This window comes from Neodiprion pinetum, chromosome 3 (genome assembly GCF_021155775.2).
Source record: "Neodiprion pinetum isolate iyNeoPine1 chromosome 3, iyNeoPine1.2, whole genome shotgun sequence".
Taxonomy (NCBI): Eukaryota; Metazoa; Arthropoda; class Insecta; order Hymenoptera; family Diprionidae; genus Neodiprion; species Neodiprion pinetum.
The window spans coordinates 41,918,227-41,942,992 of NC_060234.1; the positions used below are offsets into that span (position 1 = coordinate 41,918,227).

The 24,766-nt window shown below is 39.5% G+C and overlaps 1 protein-coding gene across 1 annotated transcript; it reads left to right on the forward strand.

The window, feature by feature from the left end:
- The first annotated feature begins 278 nt into the window (after window positions 1–278).
- On the forward strand, window positions 279–7,028 carry Vps28 (vacuolar protein sorting 28). Its single transcript, XM_046616722.1, has 6 exons — window positions 279–379; window positions 693–3,010; window positions 3,353–3,949; window positions 4,242–4,260; window positions 5,406–5,630; window positions 5,722–7,028. The coding sequence occupies exons 1-6, from the start codon at window positions 365–367 to the stop codon at window positions 6,136–6,138; spliced, it is 3,591 nt and encodes a 1,196-aa protein (XP_046472678.1). The 5' UTR covers window positions 279–364; the 3' UTR covers window positions 6,139–7,028.
- Window positions 7,029–24,766: the final 17,738 nt, after the last annotated feature.

A 24,766-nucleotide genomic window follows, 5' to 3' on the forward strand; every position in this document is an offset into this window, starting at 1 on the left:
AAGCTTCTGGATTTTGGTGACAGAGATTAAAATCGCTGGTCTGTTTTCCATAAACTTCGGATGTCTTCTTCTTCCTCTTCTTTTCCTTTCCATGACTATCGGGTTCTATTCTTGAACTCGTGCGCCACCCACCTTGGAAATCTCTTCTTCCTCCTGATTAATAAAGTCGAGGATGTAACAGATCGGCGACGGTGTCGTTCGCCCGCTGGTGTTCGAACCGTTCAAACGACGTATCGTTACCATGGCAACGCAGCCGCGGCACCACAAACAGCAAGATGGCCGCGGGTAAAAGGCTGGCAGGTCCACGTGCTGTTTACTTCGTAGTCAACTGTTGACGTTCCCATGTTTCAGTTCAACTGGAAAAATGAACATCGATGATGTGAGTAAGACAATAAAGATATTGAACAACGTCAAGCGATCGGAAGATCACTTGGTTCGCTATATTTCGATCATTGTTAACAAAATGAAAAGTTGAAATGCAAAGGTTCAATCACGACGGTGACGTTTGTTTCAATATGGCGGCTGTAGTGGGAACTGAACTCAATTTGAACGTGCACATTGTTTTGTTTCTTTTTTCTTTATACCATGAATGAAAATATGGGAACATTTTTTTCGTATGACGAGTACACCGGGCATTAAATCGTCGGAAACTTTTTGCGTCAGTTTTTTTTTCTCATTTTTTATATTTACAGACATGGTCTAGATGCGCAAAGGAGTTTCCGACCTCAAGAACGGTGGAAAATGATATTTCGTTGTTAAGAAAATTCGACGACTCAGTCGCAAGGCCGGTCAGAGGAAAAAGACAGCTGAAGTTCGACAATGCGATGTCCTCTTACAAAGGTGTCGTGGCCATGGATGTTGCCTTGGCAAATATCGAGCAGATAGAGAAGACAGAATTAGTCTCTCAATGGATAGCAAGGGGGAACTATACACCGTCGATACCAGAGAGTGATCCTAGCTGTACACCGTCACCTCCTGTATTAGTCGATGAAACTCAATGGAAAAACGACAGTGCATTGTCAACGCCCAGCGAGCCTCCAGATCTCGAAAAATCCCCTGTGTTTAAATGTCACAAAAAGATTATTAGGCATACCTCGGTAGCCGGTAATAGATCCGAAACAGTCAATGATGATTCTATGCCAGATTTGACAAAGTCTCCAATTTTTGCTAAGTCCAAGTTTGCCAGAGATAGCAAAGCTAGCACCAGATCCGAAACAGTCAATGATTCTAGCCCAAATTTGCTAAAATCTCCAATTATCAGCAAGTCTAAGTATAGCAGGGCTAGCAGAAGACGCAGATTTGGTAAACTGAACAAACGGAAGTTCGATGAAATCGACCGCTCGTCTCCAAACTCTTCGTTTGCTCTTAAAAAGTCTCCCATATTACGAAGAAACTCGTCTTTGAAAAGGAAAAAGCGCCGAGTTATATTAGAAACGCTTCAGAAACCAAACGATAATTCATCTGGAAATTTGTACTTACCTCAGAAAGAAAAAGTCTGTGCAGCTACAACAGATTTGACACTGGTCTCTACTACTCAAGCGTTAGAAGCGTCTTCCACAACAAATAGTTTAGAATTGAGCCATGACTTCTGCGCTAAGCAGGATCGAACTAGAAAACATATAGAACATTCAATTGTAAACCAGGCAAAAGAACGTTTTTTTCCTCCTCGTGTAGACTGCAATTTAGAATCAAGACATGATAGTAGCATCGAAGTTATTTCCCTATCTCTCACCTCAACAAAACGGAATGAAAACCTTTTATCTTTTGTTCCATCACACCAGAAGGACTTCGAGCAGCATGAGAGACTAAAAGAGTTAGCTGTTTCTTCTTCTAAATTAGACAACACATTAACTATAGACTACAATAACATATTGAGTCAGGATATCTTCAGGAAGGAGAAAATTGTTGAAACCCCTATAACTGTCTTTCAGAAAGAACGAAATCTGCTGTCAACTTCTAACGACAAGGATGTGGAATCAGTACCGCAAGAGGTAGAGTTTATTTGCTTACCTTCTATAGACGAAATGAACAATGAAGAACTTTCAGCTCCAGCCTTTGCATCAGCTGTTGAAGGCGCCACAACTCATCTTGGCATTGAGAATCTTTTGAATTCAAGAGTAGTTCCTATCTCTGAAGTTAATCGAGCGCTGATCAAGTGCGTTAGTGCCATATCAAGCCAGGATCTCTTTGGTGACGAGCTGAGTACGACAAGTCCGAAGCCAATATCAACAGTTTCTATTCATACCCAACACCGGGGGGTATCGACATTTGACGAGGAGAGAAATTTATTTTCTTGTCAAAATGACAACCAAATTGATCCACTTAAAATGCAATCTAGTGATGAGGAGGACATTTTTAGTGAACCAGAATCATCTAATTACATCTTACCTTATCCACTGGAAGGAAAAGATGAACTTTCCCTATCTTCAGTTGCCGCACCAGTGATAAAAATAGAAGAAGAACGTACTCAATTGAATACAGTTAAAGAACAATTATCTGGCAGCGTTATTCAAGATACAGAGCCATCCCCTCCACGCCCAATGTGGGGAAAAATGATCACGCGACATTCAAACAACGACCAATCCACACATGAAAATAAATTCTTGATTCTTGATTCAGAACTCAGTCCAAAGAAGGAAAAGTTTGTCACAGATACAGAGCGTATCGACTACGACACCTGTAGTGAGAATGGTGAAGTCAGTCCTGATGTTGAACAGGTAAGAATAGGTTCAGCACAAGAATCTGAGAGTGACAAAACTGTCAGCGATATCATTGAAGAACCCATAACTCAGGATTATCTACAACAAGCAAAATGTAGTACCCTGACGACTGCATTGTTAATGAAAACTGTATCTACATGTTCAAAAATTTCTGAATCATCATCACAAAAAGAACGTTCGTCTGTCATCGATATAAGCACTGAGATTACACCCCCACAATCTCAAGGGTCTTCTGCCCCAGCTCCAGAGCTACTGGATTCTGCAAAGAAAAAGAAGTTCCGACCAAAGAAGTAAGTCAACGTTTAAGTTTCTCAAATTCAAAACCTCTAATAGCATTAACAATCTGAATTCGCAGTTGTGTTTATTTAAAAATAGTCAGAAGCATTTCAAACGCAACTAATTCTGAGCCAAATACAAAGCTATTAGAACATCTGTGCCCCCTCTTTAATTCAAGACTTCACTATTTCAAGGATATTTCTTTGTCAATATTTTCTTGCAATTGATCGAGGTGATTTATGATAGCTTGAGTTTATAGAAGTACTTCTCAGCCTTAAGTGGCTATGAAGACAGTCATGAATACAATATTCGAATAAATATTATAAGTTTGGTTTTGTATTTACTCTTTCTTTCAGAGGAAGTTTAAGCGCAAGACTGCAGAAGTTAATTAGTGGGCAGGTGTCCTGCGTTCGGCTATGGCGACATCAAATGTCTCAAGATTCAACATTTCAGAAGTCATCAGCGCCTTGTACAACACTGAAGGTTATCGAAACGTGGGTGGAGTGCGGGAAAAACTTTTATAATAGTACAGTACTTGACGATTCTTACAATTTGTTGAATGGCTGCTTCGACAAACCCATTGAGAGTGCTGAAAACAAGGACAATACAACAAGAAATCTGGTCGTCATGACAAATTCAGATTTTGTGGGATCAGTTAAACTCCTGCCCGGGTCTGTTTTCAATGTTCACTTACCCTGGGAAATTTTTAACCGGAACTCACGGAAAGGGAATATAATATTACACGCTTTGTATTTTAGGATTGTGACTAATCCTGTTGAAGTCAAGTCTAAACTAGACTCGCATACAGAGTTATGCTGCCATGAACTTACATGTACTAAAGTAATTCACGAGTATGATTGTTCCTGTTTACAAATTGGGAAGATCGATGATTCTTGTTTAGTGAAATTCACGAGTCAGAGAATAGACGTGATGGGTGAAATTTTCAAAGGATAGTTTTAAAAACGTATGTCCAGTGATTTTCAGATTGTTTTTCGTTATTATTTTTACATAGTTTATTTAGCTATAGAAATTTTCTCGGAAGTTTTTATTTTTCCAAATATTCTAAGAATTAAATATTCATCTTTTAAATTATCATACAAAAGTACCTTGATCCTATCGGATCTATCAATTATATGTGTATCGTATCTCAATGATTTATCAGTTGTGTCAATATAAGTGAACAAGTGTTTTGGCCAAACGCGTATAATATGAGTAATCGTATGACATGAGCCAATTTTGTTACAGCATTCAGTCGATGCAGTACGTGAGATTATAAAAATAAATTATATTTTTGTTTATATCTGTTTTTCATTTTATGTGTGTGCCTTAGGGCGGTTTAGAAAAGGGCCCTTTTTTATATTTCGCTCTTTTCCAAGATTCTTGCACTTTGTCTCTCAAAAATAGCTCAAGCGAAAAGACTGAACTGAAAAAAGAAGTCCTTTTCCGAACCGCCCTAGTGTGCCTATTAGAGTTTCGCGCCTGTATCCGGCAACCGGATATACGCGGAATTCATTGCGCCTTCACGGAGCAACCAAACATCCATCCATATATTGCACATGCGCAGATGTCAGCGAGTACAGACGAGTCAGGGTTGAGTTGGGTTTGCCCAGTGCGTCCGTGGTTCTGTGAAGTGACGTTTGTTTTCCCCCTTTGAACATTCAGTCTTTGTCGTTATCTTTCCCTGATTTATCGGCTGCCAACGTACAATAATAATTGTTGCAAGGTAAGTACACGACATATTGAATATCATACTTCACGTAGAGCTGTATAATATGAATGAATATAGATAGCAACAAGGCTACGTTGTAATTTTCTAGGTATATAACATTGTACGACCAATGTCACTTCTACCAATAAATTGATAAGCACTTATCTTGTTTGCACGATTGCTCGAAAATTACCGCATAATAGCAGTTATTTTCTTAACTGGTTTGGCATTCTACTTTCTCCCAGTACGCTGGGGATGATTCACGACAAAATTATCGTACCAAGCACAACCTAACCTTAACCTTTGTCTGATATAACCTAACCTGAGTACACCAATAAACGAAGGTATAAAGAATTCTCTCTTTTTGTAGAAGCATTGTACTTTTTTTCTTGTAGACGATACATCAATTTTTCGATTTTTCTTAATCGGTATAAGTCATAAATACCACAGCTTGTAACGGATAAAACAAAACTTGAGGGCTGTCTTGCGCTGTCTCAATCAACATTCGTTACACTATTCAACTTAATTAGGGATGATGTCAATCTTAATTCCAGTCTGCAGTCAATGGGATTTGTTAATTGTCCTTTAAATTTGAAGTCAAGTACAACAAAGAATTTACACATCCGCATTACTTAGCTTCTTTGGTACAAGTAGTGGAGTAACTTACTTTGTTTTCAATTATTGACATATTTTCTTTTCAGATAACCATGTCCGCTGCTCAAGATCGCCCAGAGCTCTACGAGGAGGTGAAATTGTACAAAAATGCTAGGGAGCGCGAAAAGCACGACAATCAAGCGGATTTATTTGCGCTGGTGAATACTCTGCAACATTTGGAAAAGGCTTATATCAGAGACTGCGTTACACCGAAGGAATACACAGCTGCCTGTAGTAAACTGCTTGTTCAATATAGAGCGGCTTTCAAACAGGTGCATAATATGCTTGTCTTGTCACTGGGAGAAATTTTTCTAGCACCTGCTTAAATAATGCAATTGATTTACTTTGAAATTTTATTACCAGGTACAAAACGAATTCAAAACCATTGATGTGTTTGTAAAAGCTTTTCGCCTCGACTGCCCAGCAGCATTGGAGAGGATCAAGGAAGACCGTCCGATAACGATAAAGGATGATAAAGGCAACACTTCGAAATGCATTGCGGATATTGTGTCGCTATTTATAACCCTAATGGACAAGCTTCGTCTTGAAATTAAAGCTATGGATGAGTTAACTCCAGACTTGAGGGATCTCATGGATACTATGAATAGGCTCAGCCTATTACCGAGTGACTTTGATGGAAAACAGAAAGTTTCCGGATGGCTGCAGACTCTGAACAGCATGTCCGCCTCAGACGAGCTATCAGAGACCCAAGTTCGACAACTCCTTTTCGATCTTGAAACGTCATTCAATGCGTTTAATCAGATACTTCATAATTCCTAATTCATTGATTGTGATTTGGGTTGTGTAATCATTCACAGGTTTGTGAAAGCACTTTGCTGTTGTAAATAATGTAACATTATTTTGTCAATTTACGTAATCACTGTAATTGACAGGTATAATAAATCAATTATATTTGCGCACGCTGTCACAAAATGTGCATACAATTTATATTTCTTTGGATATCAAAGACTGAGTACAGTTATGAGGGATTTGATCCAATCACATAATAAAATACATATGTTTTTAATGTTTCATCGCAGTCACAATAATTATAGACAAATATTAGTTGTGAATTTAGCAAAATCATTTAGCGAATCCAATTTCAAATGTGATTGTAGTCTCAGAATAAAAAATCCAATTTTGATTTTATGAAACCAAGCTTTGGTTTTATCCTTCTGATTTGTGCTTTGCCAACTTCAATTTCCTTTTGGCAATAAGTTCTTTTTTATCGCATACCGATTTCACTTAATAGACACATAGCAACATAATGCTGAAATGGTTAAGTATGCAGCAAGAGTATTTTGTTTGAAAATCATATGCGTTTAGTTCGGTAATCGAATTTTTCAGAGCGCACAATTTTGTTGCAGTCTTTTTATTGCCCTACATCTCACTTGTAGTAAATTCTTTATAGAGTAAGATCCTTATTTTCTACTTAAACTATTATTCCACTTGTGACTGGAATCGTTCCGAATGTCTTATCGGTGTCCAAGTCACAAATATAGTATTTCTACAGAGATTTATTTTATTCCCTATTATAACGCTATAAGTAAAGTTATAACTACTATTATCATGTACAAAATTACACATCGCACTTTAATTACGTGTATCTGAAAAATTGTAAAATGTATCATTTATTTTAATAAAAAGTATTAAGTTCATTTTTAATACTCCGCGATATGGGTATAATTATTCTTGTATACGATATAAAATTCAACAGTCAACGAAAAGTTGTAAGGCTAATTTTTAAACTAGGATCTTATCTTTCCCTTCGTATTTATAACATTTTTTGTTGAAATTTTCGGTAACTGGCTGACCAAAGTCAGCGTCGTCCACATCATTTTTACCAAGTAATCAAAACTCTAAAGGGAAGTCTGCTCAACGATTTCGCTATCGTTTGACGGGAAAAATGACAGTTCCATCGTCAGTTCTGCGGCCAACGACGATTTCAAGCGAGTGTCGATAAGGTAGCACGTTTCATCGATGGATGGTAAGACCTGATTTACAGTTTTCTACACTTGCGGCTGCGCGTCAATAAACTTGCTGTCCTTCCTGCAGAGAATTCACAATTAACATTTTGAACGGGTTGAATTATCAATTATTCTTTTTTATTTATTGTTGAAGCATATCACCGTGCAACGGTTAACAGGCACAGATTAACAGTCTGAGAATCGAACGTCTGTTAAAAATCTCGAAACTCATCGCCTGAGGATGCATTCGTGATAAGTGGTTGACTAGATCTGATCAGTGATTTGCCATACATGAATCCAAATATTAGTTACATCAGAATATTGGTTAACTTACCGGGATTTTAGATTGAATCTGAGGTTAGGCTAGAGTATTTTCAAAGCAATAACGTGGTCTGACTATCCCCCGAAAAAAAATCGTCGTTATTTCCCATGCAATTGGTTTCCCCTTCGTTTCCTACAGAAGAAATTTAGTTATCGTTTGAGGAATTGATCGAGGTAATAATTTGGACCGGCGTCTTGTCGCGGCTAGTTCCGCAAATTATCGGCTACATTCGAATTGAACACCGACGAATACCTACATGAATCAATGTCTCTTTTATAAAATAAAAGTGACAATAGTAAACATTGAACATTATAACCCATGAAAACTCGGAGAACAGCACAAATGCTGCAGTAGGAAATTAAAGAAATATTGAGACAGATTGAAATCACGACATATGAAGATCTAATATAAATGATTTTTCGCGATTCCAGTTAAAGCGAATTGCAAACTGAATCCGATTTGCTTTTTTTGTCTGCATTCATTCCAGCTGATTCATGATCTGAACCGATTGCATAGAACTAAAGATTACAGATGTAATAAAAGATACAGAATATAGATTTACAATTTGAAGAGCAGATGCCGATATAATTTTGGGAAATTTCGAGAAACAGCGCTGAAAGAGCTGAAGAATAGAAAATGAATCCGTTCTAGTACTTTTGAAATCTATTTCGTAGCTTCACGGCGCTGGGCTGGGGATATAAACGATATTAGTGATGATCAGGGTGGGTGTTAATAACGGTTTAGGGTTGGGGCTATAAATACAGGGTGTGTAAAGTACGTTGCGTGGGAAGAAGGAGAGGCAAACTATGGAGGTCGAGTCGTATCGAGGAGAAAATGAACAATTAATATAAGTGACAGAACGCCGGCGCCCATGTCACATCGATTAAGCCCTGCGGGTACGTATAAATATAGAGATAGGTGTACGTGTTACCTACACACCAAGCTTCGCGCGATAAAAGTTCGTCATATATCGCTAAAAGCTCCTCCCTGCTCTAGGCGCATCGTTTATTCGCTTATTCGTTGAATTGTACATATGTAGATGCCCGCTATGTACCGTCTGCACCCCCAGGTATTACAATCGTAAATAATAAATAACGCTCAGCCGCAACACGCAGACTGTGCAGAACGCTACCGGATAAAATCTCCGTTTTCAACGGACAAAAAGAAAACCGAGATATCTTGATAGACTGAGTGGTCGAAAATTGGGGAGGGAAAATCGTGCAACCGTATGGCCGTGATATATCCGTGTGTAAATTTGACACACGGTATATTTTATAGTTAATTTATCGTTACACTCGTTATTTACTGTGTAATCTGATTTATTTTTATATCGAATAATTGTATTATTATACTGTTCGTTATTTGTCATTTCACATTGTTGAACGGTAAGAATTTACTGTTATACGAAAAATATCGAGGCGTGAGGGAATATTGCGAAGAAAACCGATGATAATATTTTTTTTATCGAATCGTGGAGAGATTGGCATTCGGGTGATTGAATTAATGCTTTTCATCAATCTGAATGTTTTCTTTTATTCCTACGGAGCAACATTATTCTTCGTTTAACCGAAGGATTTTTCTCTATCTTTTTTCGCTTCTGCTTTCTTTAGATTTTCAGATTCCTTCGAATAATCGTTTCTTGTTCTTCGCTTTATTTATACATTATTCCTCTTCGTCGATGCACGGACCAGGTGCGGTAGAACTTATTAGTTATAGAAAATATATTTATACTGCAAGATTACTAAAATCAGTTTTTAATCTAATTTTTACCCTACCCTACAACTTTATATTACAAAATAAAAACCTAGCAGATCGTGGAGTCTTTTCTGTGTCTGGATATTTTCCCAATTCACTAAAAACGAACATAACATCAATCTCAAATCATTGACAATGAACGAAATACAGGCCAGATAGGAAAGTATATCAGACTGGTACATCCCATAATATATGAGAAGCCAATATAATACTTGAATGTCAGTTGAAATTACATCTCAATTACAGAAGGATGCACTTGACAAGCGATCAGATTCTATACGCAGTCGGACTACATTACTGGAGGTATATCTATAATATAGCAACCAACTTCTGCGTCTATTCACGCAGATAACTGAATACGTGAGTCTGCAAATTGTATGATAGACATGGTGCAGACATTCGGTGTAGCGTAAAATTGGCCGTATAATCGGATCGATTTATAGAGTCGGAAATTTTGCCATCAGACAACTGTATAAACAAGTGGAAATAAATTATTTCACGAATGGTAAAAATGAGAAGCAAGACAAATAATTCAAATGGATTGACTCCTCGACCCTCAGATGGCGGAACAGGAAACCGTATTAGCGATTTCCTCCTACGTATTTCGGAAAGCCGAGACACCTAACACGGTGTATATATCTATATATATATTCAACGAATTTACAGAGAGTTGTGTATATAAGCGCAAAAAGTGCGGAGGCGTGCCGGGATGTCATTAACGCCTTAACAAACGGGCGAGCTACCCTGGAGAATTTATCATCCAGTTAGACTCCATAAATTCTTTCCTTTCCTCAAATTCTCCCTCCTTACCGAAAACCCTAAGGGCGCCTGCCGGTTGTAAAAACCGACACACTTACCCCCTGTAAATAATAAATACGTAGCGAAAAGGTCATTTGCCGAACTCTGATACACGCTGCCTGACACTTTAGCATCATAACACTTTGCAAAATTATTTGCGGTTTCTATCTTGTAACAGAGCATGAATCTGAATTGATCCGTATAACACAAGCTATACAATTATTAATTATAAAATATCAACAATTTGAGAAAATGGTTTGCAATTACAACGTTCGAAATGATTGAATTCTGTTGTTTTTGAACCGATTTCAATGTTTTGGGTTCATTCTGCTCGCCGATCAAATTCCCACGTATTGTTTAAGGAATGTTTGTGCTTAACATCTTGCAATAAGCTTTTTTCGTTCAAGGTGAGAAAAAATGTCCCAGCAGGTCCACTAATATTTTTGGATTGATTGAACAATTTTTTAAATGTATTATTCACTGAAAGAAAAGCACAAATTATAGATTAAATGTGGATATGATAGTTTAAATGTTAAAATTACATAAATTTTTGTCACATGTACTAACGGAAATGTAGCAGATAATAGAAATATAAAGTGGACCTGTTGGCACATTATGTTTAGATAAATTTTTGTAACAGTGTACCTGACCAGATTCTGTTTATGCTACTAGTTCTTGTTTATCCTCAGCTTTCGTTACAATTTCTTTTGGCAATTACGATACCGCGGACGATTTACTGTTGCCGTTAAATCGCGCGGGTTTACGTCCAGAGAGAAGAATGGGTCAATCATCCCTTACGAGACTGGATGTTGGGGTATCTAAAGGTCTTTTCAGGGGTCGCTGCGACCGAGCTTTTTCCTGCTTCTTCACTTTTTTTTTTAGCCGTCTTCTCCGGACTCGGAAGAGATTTCGTAAGACTAGAGCTCAGAGCCTTTTCCTCAAAAGGACTTTACTCCATGTGAGTGTACCCCAAACAACAATTCATCGAGAAAAGTACAGATGTATCCGTTTCTGGAACGATCTGGAACAGAGAAAATCGTCGTTCACCTCGCCGGATTACGGAAAACATAACCTTACATTTCAGGAACGAATGTCTTTTTCCGTCCAATGAGTCGCTGAACAAAGAGAGAGAGAAGTTATGGTATAATTAATAAAGTTTAGTCCCTTAGAACCGAAACTCAAATTACATAGGGTACTATAGGGTGAGCACTGAGCAGAAATACCTATAAAAAGCGAGAAGCTTATCGCAGTTGGGGGATTCCCATTGGGCGTATAAAGCATAACGGAGTAACGTTTTCGGGGGTGGTTATCATGGCGATTTTTGTCGTATAGGGTAAACCGATACAATAGGGAAATCAAACGAAACGAGCAGCAAACTGCTTATTACCGGATTATCGATCAGGTGAACATTTCGGCTGATCCTGAGCTCTGTCCGTTTTAGGTCTCGTCGTTCGAGTGCCCGTTAGAAAAGCTACGGGTCAAGGACCCGCCTGCAACACGATTCGCTCCGAAAGCTCCACTCTCGACGCTCTAACGATGACGGATCGTCCGCCGCTATCCCGGCCCAATATCGCCCCTCTCTCCGTGCGAATTTCGCCGCTGGACACCCTGCTAATCCTAATTACGACTTACTAATTAGTAATTCGCTCAAACCGGGGCGCAGTAAGCTGGAGGATAGATCACCTCGTGCATTACATGACAGGTAGCGAATGTTACTCACCCCGAAAACGCGTCGTGACGGCGTTTAATTTTTTTCCACTTCGCCTCGTCGCCCAGTAGTCAAGTTCTTTGTGCCAATTGCCGAGACTTGTGATGGAATTTTGAGAACCATTGCTTTTACCGATTTTTTTTACCACTCAACTTCACTCATCTACGAACGTCGTACACTTGGGGCAATTAATCTGAGACGGCAAACTTTTTACACTAAACAGTTATGATGGCGACACAGAGTATAGTGGGTCTAGGAACAGTGTGGCCCAAACGGGTAGATCGTACTGATTGGCTTCGCCATTTTTAGGAAAACGATCCCGGATTTTTCCGAGTACCGCAGTCTCCGCAATGGCAAGCCCAAGTCAGTACTTAGCCTGTGTGTACTTACCGACTTGTCGGCGATACAAGAAATTGATAACGAGAATAAGTTTCTTCGAAAATTCGTAGCAAAACAGTGATTTAATTAAAGTATAGGTGCCCGAGAATAGAATGTATACATAGATAATAAATAAGAACAGATCAGATGTAATAATGATGCAGAAACCAAAAAGTATACTTATATGTATATGCGGTCCATGTACGATATTAATATATATGATCCATTTTAACACACATTTGAAAGGTACGAGCAATAATTGTTATCATCCAACTGTCGCAGAACAGCAGCGTTATTAGCTGACCCATTAACTGAAGAATTCATCTTTAGTCAACGGCTAACCATCGAAAGGCCTAGCCGATTGAGTCTGGAATCGGCAGGAAAGATAAAGTGCGTATTTCTTGTCTTCATATCATGTCATCATACATCATAAATGGTATTAAACGTCGAAACCAAAGTTTGGATGATCGGATGTTCAGAGAGTGACGTCACCCAAAAAATTTTCCTCTTGACGTCATCGATCGACAGTAATCGTCAAGGACGAAAATCAGCTCGCCGAATTCCTCAGTCTGGTAACAACCGTGCAATAGAGCGGGCGTATGAAAATCGCGCGCCACAGATTTTGGGTACCGGGTTCTCTACCTCCTGGATCCTGCGCTCCAGGTCCGCTAACTGGTGAAACTCGACTCCCAGGACAAGCGCTCCGTAGTTTCTGCGCTCCAACGATGTGCTATTAGTGATGTAAGGTACGAATTCCGCATCATGTGGTACCACCAAAAGTGATATTTCTCAATTTTGAATTTCGCGGTTTTTTTTCTCCTGAATATGGCGTCTGCCACACTGTTCGTAGGCCCACTGTACGCTTAGCCAACTATAGCGCTGTAGGTTTCTATGTGTTGCCAACATAACTGTTTAGTGTAAAAAATTATTTATCTCAGATTCATAGTCTCCGAGTGTACATGGCGAATGAATAGTAATTAGCTCTTCCGATTATTGTACTCGTGACGAAAGTAAGGTTTGCTTATTACCGACGATCAATGAACTGCACCGGGACAGGGAGCGGAAGACGGACTTTGTCATGACTAATGTTGCGAATAATTGGGGATCCGGGACTTTTATTAGTCCTAAAACATACTGATAATTAACCTTGCATGCAGGAGTGATAACGCACTCGGCGTAAATTCGTATCTCGGTTGCTCTCTCCCCTCGAGTATATAGGTGCAACATAGACACATCGCTACAGTGTGTGGCACGGAAATACATATGCACGCGTTTATACGGGTATGTACATGACAATGTCCATTATACGTATTGCCTCCCGGGCTTTCGTTGGCCTGGGTAAACGCACAGACATCGCCTAACTGAGCCTGTGTCTATACGTGTCATGTGGTATAGGTATGTGCTAAAGTGCACGTGCGCCTGTGTGCCCTCGAGTATATGGAGTGTAACACACGCGCAGGGTGTACAGTCTCAATAAAAACACAGGAACACACCGGATTTATTATGCCGGAATGAATAAACAGACCGAAAATTTGGCGTTCAAGCGAATACTAAATCACACGAGAATGCCAGGTGAATTATGAAACATGTTGACAAAGATCTTGATTATACCACATCATATTTGGTTACGCGCCCTTATTAAGGGTATAATTTGTAATAATAATGAAAAGAAAATATTAAACTAAAATTCCCTTTCAAACTCAATTAAAAGTAATAATCTAATCATTACTCGACGTTCGTATAATTATTTCGAATGGACAATAATTTTCTGAGAGATGTTCTCAAAAGTTATTTTTTCTCAATATTTGGAGTAAAAATAGATAGACAAGATTCGAACACGAAGATCAATCCGTAGAATAAACGTGCTTGGCATAAATTTTCATGCTAGTACGTAATTAAAAGTTCGTAAAAAAAATGTAACGTTTCGTTGATCTTCGCCCGTTTTATGTATTCCCTTTTCTTGTTCTTTATAGTTCTGTTTAACTTTTTCCACGGTGATCTCATCCAGATAAATATATCATTTATTTTTATATATCTACGTATCCGTTGCTATAATGAGTGAAAAGTCAAACACAAGCATTAGCTGAAAACATAAATAACGTAAAAACTAAAGGCAAATAGAACGTGAAGAAAGTGCGCAAGTATAAATATAAACTGACTGAGACTTTATAGTACCGGGAGTTTTCTATAAAACTCGCCCGTCAAGTAGGCAACCAAAGCTAGATTTTAGGTTTGTACGGTCATATCAAAAAAGACATTTCAATTCGACTGACCAGATATTTTCGAAAATGGCAGTACAGTTCATAAATATAACATCCGTTGCGCATCTGCAGCTGCTTTTTAGCGGTGAGTTTCACACAAAACTCTATATTATTATAAACGGAAATAAGTGCCGATAATGGATATTCTCAACTTATTCAACTATTTAATAGGGAGTAAATGAAAATTCTAGTTATACCCATTTGCGAAAGAAAGAAGGGCATCGAGTGGTTCGAGTCAAACTCCTCAAGAATCCGGGGTTCCCCGCCTGCAGACTGCAGAGCCTCGAGGGTTTGTAATTAAAAAGGTCCTGCAGAACCGGCGGTAGGTATAGAGGCGTGCCAGCGGCAGGCAGTCGACCAAAGGGTGGCCAGCTAGGCGGAAAAGCTCACTCGAGAACAAGCTGCACCACGCTAGAGACCGCAAATACTTTTAATTATACCCGTCTACCCTTGTATGGGACTATAAATATACATAACCTATATGTAGGTACCAGGGTGAAGTGGGACCGTATATTCCCGGCGGGGGTATACCTGTAACACACGCCACAATTAAAACACCCTAAGCCCGGGTACACGATTGATTTTACGCTCTCCGCTCTGAATTATCATGTCACATAATTTTCAACGAAAAGTGTTAGGACTCTGCAAACACGAACGTGTTATCATCGTTTACTATCCTTATCGCTCCATCTACTTTATGCGATAATTATGCGTGATAACAGGTCATTTTAGCGTCACGTGAGTTACCAGTTTTGCGAAATTCCTCGTCTCCTTTTTTGTACTTTTCGTAACTCTGCAGCGAAGACGAAGCGTTTTTGATGGAGTCTATACGTATAAGGTTATATGATTCGACGACGAAATTTCTTCACCGTACCGAGTCAATATAGCGTCACTTAACACCACGGTCTTTTGAAGTAAATATAATCAAGTCAAAGTCTGGAATTGGGACGCTCTGCCTAACTAACTAGAGCGTGGCAGTCAGAGTAAAAGCGGTTGACGTAAGATACAAACCGCGCCATTCACGCTAGACCTACCTTTGAAATTTGGTTAGCATGTTCCAAAAGGACTCGCATCATGTCAGAACCGAACATAGCTCGAATATCGTGAATGTATAATTGATTCGCCATTATCGAATCAACGATTCTTATTTTTTTTTGGTATTCGTAAATCTTTTCAAAATGGCCGTCATTCTTTCACCTCCGATTCTATTTTAACTGCGGGTACACTTTCGGGCCTCAAACACTATCGATTGCCATTTTGAGGATGAGAAAATGATGGCAAGAAGAGTTTAGCTATATATCATCATGAGCCACTTCCGGTGAATAATTTAAAAATCAGATTGAATAATCTCGCTGAACAATAAGTTCCATCGTATGCGGCTCTATTTGACACATCCTATACTTTGTTTCGAGTAATCCAGCTGTCTCGCGATCTCGAAGATGAAAGGAATACATTCACAGAATAAAGCTGAGGCGCTGCTGGGCAAGTTGATGAGGCTTTCTGGCCTAAGAGTGCTTCGTGCGGTAGATGTATACGTGTCGCTGAAGTCTAGCCTGAATTAGTTAGGAGACAAAGCATCACGGGAGAAACTATTTAACCGACGGCGAACCGGGCAAAACTAACTACAGTCGGCGGATGGAGGATTGGTGAGCAAAACTACAGTAGAGCTTGCCTCACACCGCGATTCAGGAGGCGAACTACTGCGCCAATATCGAGCTTCTGGCGCGTGCGAAGCGAGCGTCCCTCGGGCGCGGGCGGGGACCAGAATTTGCATGTCTCTGCGGGAAACGTCGCACGTTGCGCCGGATTCAGGCGTAAATTTCAACAACAGTCGAGGCAAAGCTTTGAGCTTTGTGCCACCCCAAAGTTACACGCTTTCTCCTGGCCCTCTCTGCCTTACAGGGACCTCAGATCTCCGCTACACGAGACTACCGGCTCTTAATTAAGCCACCTGACGACGAGTCCGTCATAAGTTGAGCTGCCAACCCGGCGAGTTTCGATATATTCAGGCGAGCAGCGTGGGAATTACTGATCAAACGATGCGAGTAAAACAGAAAATAATTTATTTTCAAGCGTTAGTTCCGCACAAAGTTTTTGAAATATATTTCATTCGCAATAGTATAAAATAAATGTAATTAACTTACGGCGGGTGGTTCAAACTCAATTTGCCTTACTTCTCACAGACTCTTCGCGCTGTATCTCGAGATCTTTTTCGTTATTATTATTACTTTGTTATATTATGCTCAAGCCCCTGCCCTCTGAACTCTCAAGATGCTGCGGACCCGCGGCTTAAACACGGTCAAGCAGATCTTATCAGGCTAACTGGTTTCATCCGTCTTACTTTTTCTTTTACGTGTATTCATCACGAATATATTTATACATACGAACGCTCTTATCTGCGGGCTCGATCGCCAGACGGAGTGCCTTACGATTTTGTCATGCCGAATAACCTCCCTTGAAAAAAAAATAGAAATAAAAATCGAAAGAAACAAGGAATTACCCTTTTCAAGTCAGAAGCACGTTCCGTCTCTCGCGAGTTTCAGCTTCAACTTTTTGCTCTCAGGAAACGATATTCTTTTTTCTGAATTTCACTGATCCAGGTGATAAAATTTTATAAAAATAAATAAAACAATATTCCAAGGAAAAATAAGCTAGTGTATCGTAGCGATTAGTTCGGTTTAAACTTTCCACACTAATTACGCATATTTGCGAAGCTACCTAAAACGGGGATTTCACATCTAGCGTGGGCAAGCAGCGATTTTCGTAACGCGAAAATATATTTTTTAGAAATATTTGAGCGCGTCACGGCTCGGTGATTGACGTGAAGCGTGCCTGTGTGTGCTGAAGTCTAATCCATCCGTCAAGAGCTGAGCTCTTGGCGATCCCCATTCCCCGATAAATCCCGAGTGGAGGAGAACACGGGGCATAATTTAATAACCGGAGTGGTTCGAATATCCAAAATGCAAAATATATTCAAGAGGCTGGGGAAGGCCGCGTGTACGCTCAAGAGCTGTATAGGTATAGTACAAGGTTTTCCGCGACCCCCTTCCGGCCCCTGAGGACATATCCGGTAACACATAAAGACCCCTCGCAGATGGCGGACGATCCGGTTATAAGCAAACTCGAGGAGAATATCAGACTCGAACATTACAAAGACAAGCTGGACTTGGGCCAACATAAATTCAGCGCATATCCATGCATGCAGCTTAAAGAGCTGAGAGAAGAGAAGACGCGCGAAGAGGGGAGAAGGAAAAATGGAGAAAACTGAGACGGTAGAAAAAGAGAACGAGACAAAGAAGCTTGGGAAAATTTTTCTCTTTAATGAAAAATGAGAAATAATTAAACCGACGTATATATTTTCATAAATAAACTGATAATTCAGGCGTTTAACGATATTTTTTACCTATCAGTAACATTTTAAACGGACAATTTGCCAGAGTAATTTCGCCTGCATTTATGCAATACTTTTCTCTAATTTTGCCTGCACATCTGCAATTACGAATTCATTCTACCGATCGGCATGAAGGGATTCGGCCAATCATGAACGATGATGCAGATGCTGATGGGGTGGAACGAATCCACCAGTTGCCGACATGGAGGCGAAATTCAAATAAAAAAAATTAGCTTGAATTGCATAAATGCAGGCGGATTCACCGCCTGTAAAATTGGCCATGTATCATTGCGATAAAATAACAGCTGGTGTTGTAGAATCCTATGTAAATTCGACATGGATCATGTATAAGATGTGGGAATGTGTGCGTAAGGGTATCAGGGGAGAAGATCCTGTCGGAATTCCATAAAGTTAAATACAATTTATAATAACGTTACCCTGCAGAAACTTTTGCCATTAGCTTTTGACGGTCTCAATATTTTCAAACAAATGTAATCTTTTATTAACAAAGTTTGCGTATATTTTATACTCCTCGACACGAGCTTAGGAGGGATTTTTCCCGTTTAAGGTTAACAGAGACTTCCTCGCTCCTTGAAATCTTGCGAACCTGAGAAACTCGCGTATTAATTTGATTCCTCCCATACTTCTGGCCATTTCGATATTCTAATTTCTTCTTCGTGTCGAATTTAAAACTCAAATGAATATATAATTGGTAGAAAGTTTGAATCAGTTGATCTGTCATGCTTGTCTGAAGAATTCTTCTACTCCTGGTTTTTTACTTACGTTATCGTTGAAATATGGACGAAAGATAGAGTAAAAAATGTTCGTTATTCGATTTACTTGAAACTGCGCATCGCGGTTTCCAGGTTTTGAAAAATTGGTAAAACTAAATTAGAGTTGGTCGAGGGGAGATACAGAGATTCGGGAGAAGTGGAAGAGCAAGAGACTACGAGTTTCCGAAAATCGAATCACCCAAATCCGTTTGCTCGATACGGTGGCACGACCGTGCAACTTTTGCCTCCGGAAGTTAAATTTTACCAACCAAAGCGAGCAGATACGACGAAACGTGACTAAGGCTGCCACCCCGGAAGAATCTCTGCCACTGTGCACAAACCGGGCTTTTGAAATAAGAGCTTCCGGCAAAAATGTAAGAAAATCCTTACGCAGTCGGCTTCAGGCTGAGCTTCTTATCTATATCGGTTTGTAAATTTACCACCGATGTTTGTTTACCGGTTAATAACTGTCTCTGTTTTTACTATATTCGATATGGAATTGCGCCACCTGCACGTTCTGTAAGAAAACCAACGTCCTCAAGCATACAAATAAAAAGAAGATACTAGCATCTGTTTACAAAACAATGATTTCTACTTTTTGTTCGTCACGGGCTGCATAAAGCTTAAAATACGACTGTCACGGCAGATTTATTTTCCCTTCAAGTTCGCACTTGCTGTGTCTGCGAAGCTTACTGGGATTTTAGATCGTGTGCGCATACCTCTACACTTTGCTGTGGCTCCTGCTGGAGCAGTCTCAAGTGTTGAGATCACACGTGAGCTGATATTAGTCATTTTATTTGACTGGCAGACAACCCAGACATTCGGCTTTACACATTTTCTTTGCATTTCGCACACTTTTTCTTCTGCGTCAAATGAACGTGAATGTGTTCACTCACACTCTCCCGGCCTCGCGACGTTTCTATTTATAATTGTAGTACGATGGGCAAGGGCTGTGCCTCTCCATTGGCAGGCATCTGGCTCGAAAAACACTTCGGGAGAATTAACTTTAGAAAAACACCGTGATTTGTACCAGAAACTTTGTATGAAATTCTAACTTTCATTTGCTGGAGACGAATGATGTCATACCTCTAGCGGGAGATAATGGCAACTATAGAAATTGATACGATTTTAAAGTTTTGCAGTTTAAATTTACCCAATCGTTAAGCGCGTAAAAATTCTTATTAATGTACGTCTAGAAACTTGAAAACTCGATAAAGTTGAATAATTTTATTCGAGATAAACGCTGTTGGTAATGATTGTAAATATTTCCGAAAAGGAAGATTTTTCGTTGAAAGCACGCATCGCGGTTTTCGTCCCCGGTTCGGGACGTTAGTTCAATAGTTGGATAGAAAATTGGGAGATGGTTTTTAAAAAAGCAATAAAAGCAAATTACGAGATCGCAGCTGCGGTTGGTTTTACAGATGTATATCTATATATGTCTATTCTCGAGTTCTCGAGGCTCGAGAGAGTTAAATCCAAGCGCTTCTGACTCCGGGGATGATGACTCACGGCGTTCCTATCCGGCATATCGTCCAGAATCTCTATCTGTATAAGAGGTTGGAAAGCGGAAGCTTCGCTGCAGCCGCAATACGCTCGAGAGTTCTTCACCACGAGGAGAAGAAAGCTTTTAATAATAAGAATTAGATCTCGAGTAGGAGGTGTGTACCTGCATCGAATCCGTCCTTTCTATCCGATCTAGCGCAGGATTGCAATAGACAGAAAACACATTTTGTAATTTATTCCACTTACGCAAGAATATTTTTCGAGTAATTTTTAAACAGCTTAAAACCGCTGCGTTCAAATAATTTCGTCATCTTTTGAATTTAAACGGATTCAAACTACCGAATGTTAATCTTACTTCTTACGAGTTATACTATTACTTTTTATTTTCAACTAAGTTGGCACGAAAGATATAAAATCGCGGCTTGATTGGTAGAAAATTTCAGGACCGCCAACGAAACCTGATCAGTACCGATATTAAAATTTCAATCGTTTTAAAATATTTGTTCTACATTCTCAGATTGAAAAATACTTGTAACTTCTCGATTGTGCAAAACAATCATTGCTGGAATCAGCGTATTCGTTTATTTTTCCTCTTGAAAACCCGCAATCAGAGTTTTACGCCGTTCAGAAAGGAGCGATTCGAAGAAACGTAATTCCATTATGAGTATTGACTTTTCGAATGAGTTGCAGCTGAGGTTTTTATTTCCGTATCGTGACGAACGGTTCGCGTGTCAAGATGGACTATATATTACAACCCGTCAAAGCCCTGCAGCAGTTCCATACTAGCGGTATTTCTATTTAAGAAGTTTCATCCGGTTCGTGGATCAGCCGTTAGTTTTACCGGCTTCGAAGCGCTGGTCACTTTCTTGCCCAATTTCTTACCGACACTGTTACACAACTTCCGGCATAAAAATTCCCTCATTGTGACGTGTCTCTTTCAACATATCATACAATGATCAAAGGGACCTGATACGTAGTTTATTTAAAACTTATTTATCGACAATTTTTATTTACACAAAAGGTTTGTGAATTTCCTAGAAAGTTTTGTACCTAATAATCGTCGGAATATTATCATCATTTTCAGAAATAATAATAAATAACGGACCATTTTTTCTTTCTCCTTTTTTCTTCCTTCTCTTTAAACTCGATTTCCATCCGCACTGCAACGGCGAAACTGTGAACGAGTTCCCGGCTTGTTTGAACGAACTTTTTGGGTATCAGATGTCAAAGAGTTGTGGATGGATGGTGATCCACAGTCGATTGCGGGATTCCAATGCGGTGTATAAAACGGATCGGTGACATTTCACACCTCGGATCGCCCATCGAGGTGAACTTTGACCCTTTGGTTTCCCCCTGAAAATACAGGGCTCTCGATTCAACGACTCGCGATCACCCTTCGTATCCCGAACAAATGTCAAGCCGCAATTAACGCGGTTTTCCAATAATCTTCAACCGCCGCTCGTTCTGTTCTGACCCGATTTACCCCTTGGCATGCAAACGTAACCGAGATTGTCGAACGTTGTAGTTATCTAGCAGTGACGAATCTAGACTCTCATTATATATTTAGATAATAAATTTTCGCGACTTTTATACGCAAATCACTGTGCGATAACTTAAAGGCAATTTCTAAACATGTATTATTTTTATCGCAATTTTTTCCTATAAATTGAACAAGTCGAAAATCAAAACTGTTACCAGCAGATAAAGAACAAAAAAAAAAAAAAAGAGTGAAAAAATTACATAATAATACGCATTTTCCATTATATTAGATAAGAAAATAAGAAATTTCGTTAAAATCATTTTATTTTTGCAAGGAAAGCTGCAACGATCATTTGACAGATTTCCCTCAAATTTTAATCAGTTTCAAATTGAATGAAGCCAAAGCACTGTATCGACTTTCACATGAAACGATGAATCGATTTTCCAGTTATCGTCGGGCAATAATTTTACATTTTTGTAAAATAACTCAGGAATCGAGTGACCATTTTGTTTCGAAATCTAGTCAGCTCCGAGTTCGAAGGAATTGCATCGACTGAGACAAAGCTTGTGAAAATCCGTTAATTTGAACTCGAAATACTGTGGAACGGAAAAATCATCGGAGTTGATTTTCTAGAGGTGAAAACACAAATTTTCCTTCGATATCGTAATAATCACGAAGTATTCCCTTTTCTGAATGTATAACGCATACAATAACCGGAGAGTCAATGATCGAACGAAATGGTGAAAGTCGTTACTTCATCGGCCTGCAAATTTGATCCTGTTACGTTCAACCCTTCTCGGTAACAAATTAATTTCCTCTAACGCACGACGCGTAGACGTTAGTCAAAATTAGCAATTCAGCTAGGCGCGAGATTTGCAATCGAATTAGACGAAAGGGATCGGCGGACCGCGCATGCTCAAGGATCGTGCGTATAATCCATTAAATCAAGGGTGGGTAACGGATTACCGCAGATTGCGTCGCTGCTCGCGTTGAGGGCGGCACGGAGTCACGAATTTCTTATTCGATTCGAGTGCCGCTCGTTACCTACGGTTAGTCGAGATCCACGTGTCGGCCTTCCGACGCGCATACTAAACCTCGGTGTGGATGCCTCTGCCTCTGCAGTTTCGCGAGGGAGAAAATACGCAATGAAGAAGATTCATGCATGTATCGTTCCCGACGAGAATTATTACCTTCTGGTGCCCTTTGCACGCCGAACGACGTTAAACGTCGCGGAAATTTCTATTCGTCGTAAAACAACTGCACCATTTATCCAGACAAATTTCATTTTTCAAACTAACACGAGAGTATAATTATAGGAAAATGAAAATTCTCGCGGCAGCGATGAAATTGTCGATGCAATTACAAGTAAATATTGTACATTCGGAGTGATTTTATAGCTGTCAATAATATTATAATTTTTCCGATAATTACAACATGTTAATCCGCTTGCTTGATTTGCTAAATTTTTGAAAAAAAAAAAAAAAAAAACCTAGAGGAAACGAACCGATCGAAAGATTTTCGGAATCTGTAGATCATTCGAAAAAAAAAAAAAAACTGCTGGCATTCGGCTATCTTTCGACTTTTCCGCGTTGGTATGAAACTCGAGATGATTTGTTGGATCTGGTTTCATCTTGAACGAGTTTTCGAAACGAATGGATATGGAAGAGAGGATGAAATCGGGTTACAGATTCGACCGCTACGAGCCAGCCATTATTTTGACAGTTCCGAAGAGAGATATGCGCCAGATGTGTCCAGAATTTGAACGTTTTTTCTCCGCTATCTGGCAGCAGCGATCGGTGGAAACGAAACGAAAGAAGGAAGGTAGGGCGGACCGATGGACGGACGGACGGATGGATGGACAGAACAGCGACGAACGTAGCGGGGAACTCGGGTCATTGCAAAGGTCGGTGTCCCGCGAAATCGATACGTTTCACGCCTATCTCGACACCCACACGGTGCAGTCAAAGCTTCCTAACGACTCGCTTTATCCACCCAGGAATGTTTTTTAGTTTACATCGCACGTTATCCGGGCCTCGTTGAAGCTGAGCTTTTTATCATCGACTCCGTGCAGGCGTGATTCACGAGAATCGAAACGTGTGATGTGTACTTCGAATTGCCCGATGTGCTGTTTCGGGAAAAGGATCTTGCCATTGGATTTACGATGAAATCACTTTTGTATTGTTAAATTTGGTCCAAGTGATTGTAGAAGGTACTTTATTTTAACAGGAACTTTATTTAACAGATTTAAAATTTCAGAGAATATTGAGGTTTCGACTTGATCCGTCTCGTGTCCTGGCTAACAGTCGAATGCCTCCAGGACCGCCTTCCTCCGAGAGCATTCTTCAGGGCTCTCGAGTCGAGTTGTTCCGTAGCGTGAACATCCGATAACCGATCCCGCATGGTTTTCTGGCTGAGCCAGTCCTCTTCAAAAATGTTTACTTCGTGATTAAAATTTATATCGACTGTTGTCTAGAAGGTTATCAGTTCGAACAGTCAAACGTCCAAATGGTTCGAATTTCGATTGGGGTTATAATTTCAGAAAATTCCGAGGAAGTTATCGACACCATCCAAATCATGCACAATTCTCAGGCCATGTCTACTGACAAAATCTAACACAATGGTCTCTTCGACTTTGTTTTTTAAACTTTTAACCATTCGAAATGTTGATCAACACAATTTTTTAATGTCGTTTCTGCTTTGAAATGACTTCACCGATTTTCATACGATTTCTTTATCTCACGTGAAAGAAAGAGTCGCTTAGGTATTTTTTTTTCATATTCTGAAACCTACTAGCATCCTTCTAAAATACATTCTTTAATTTTTTACACTACCATGAAGCAGCCAAACATACTATTTTCAATCTCGAACACAAAAATGGATTAGAATGATATCAAGTTTTAAATTTAATAAACAGCCTATCATAGAATACTTGAAAGTGAACATTGATATTTTCACCAGAAGGCTTGTATCATATTGGTCTCAAATATGTTTTGCAAACACTTTTTCGTACACATCGCATGCTTAATACTTAGCAATAAACTTCAAATTTATAATAGTCTGAGATTGCAGAGT

What these genes read in the sequence shown, in the direction of transcription:
- Vps28 (XM_046616722.1), top strand. An exon ending in AAGAAGTTCCGACCAAAGAA is followed by an intron (nt 3,011 to 3,352) that starts GTAAGTCAACGT and finishes TCTTTCTTTCAG; the next exon opens with AGGAAGTTTAAGCGCAAGAC. An exon ending in ATAGAGCGGCTTTCAAACAG is followed by an intron (nt 5,631 to 5,721) that starts GTGCATAATATG and finishes TTTTATTACCAG; the next exon opens with GTACAAAACGAATTCAAAAC.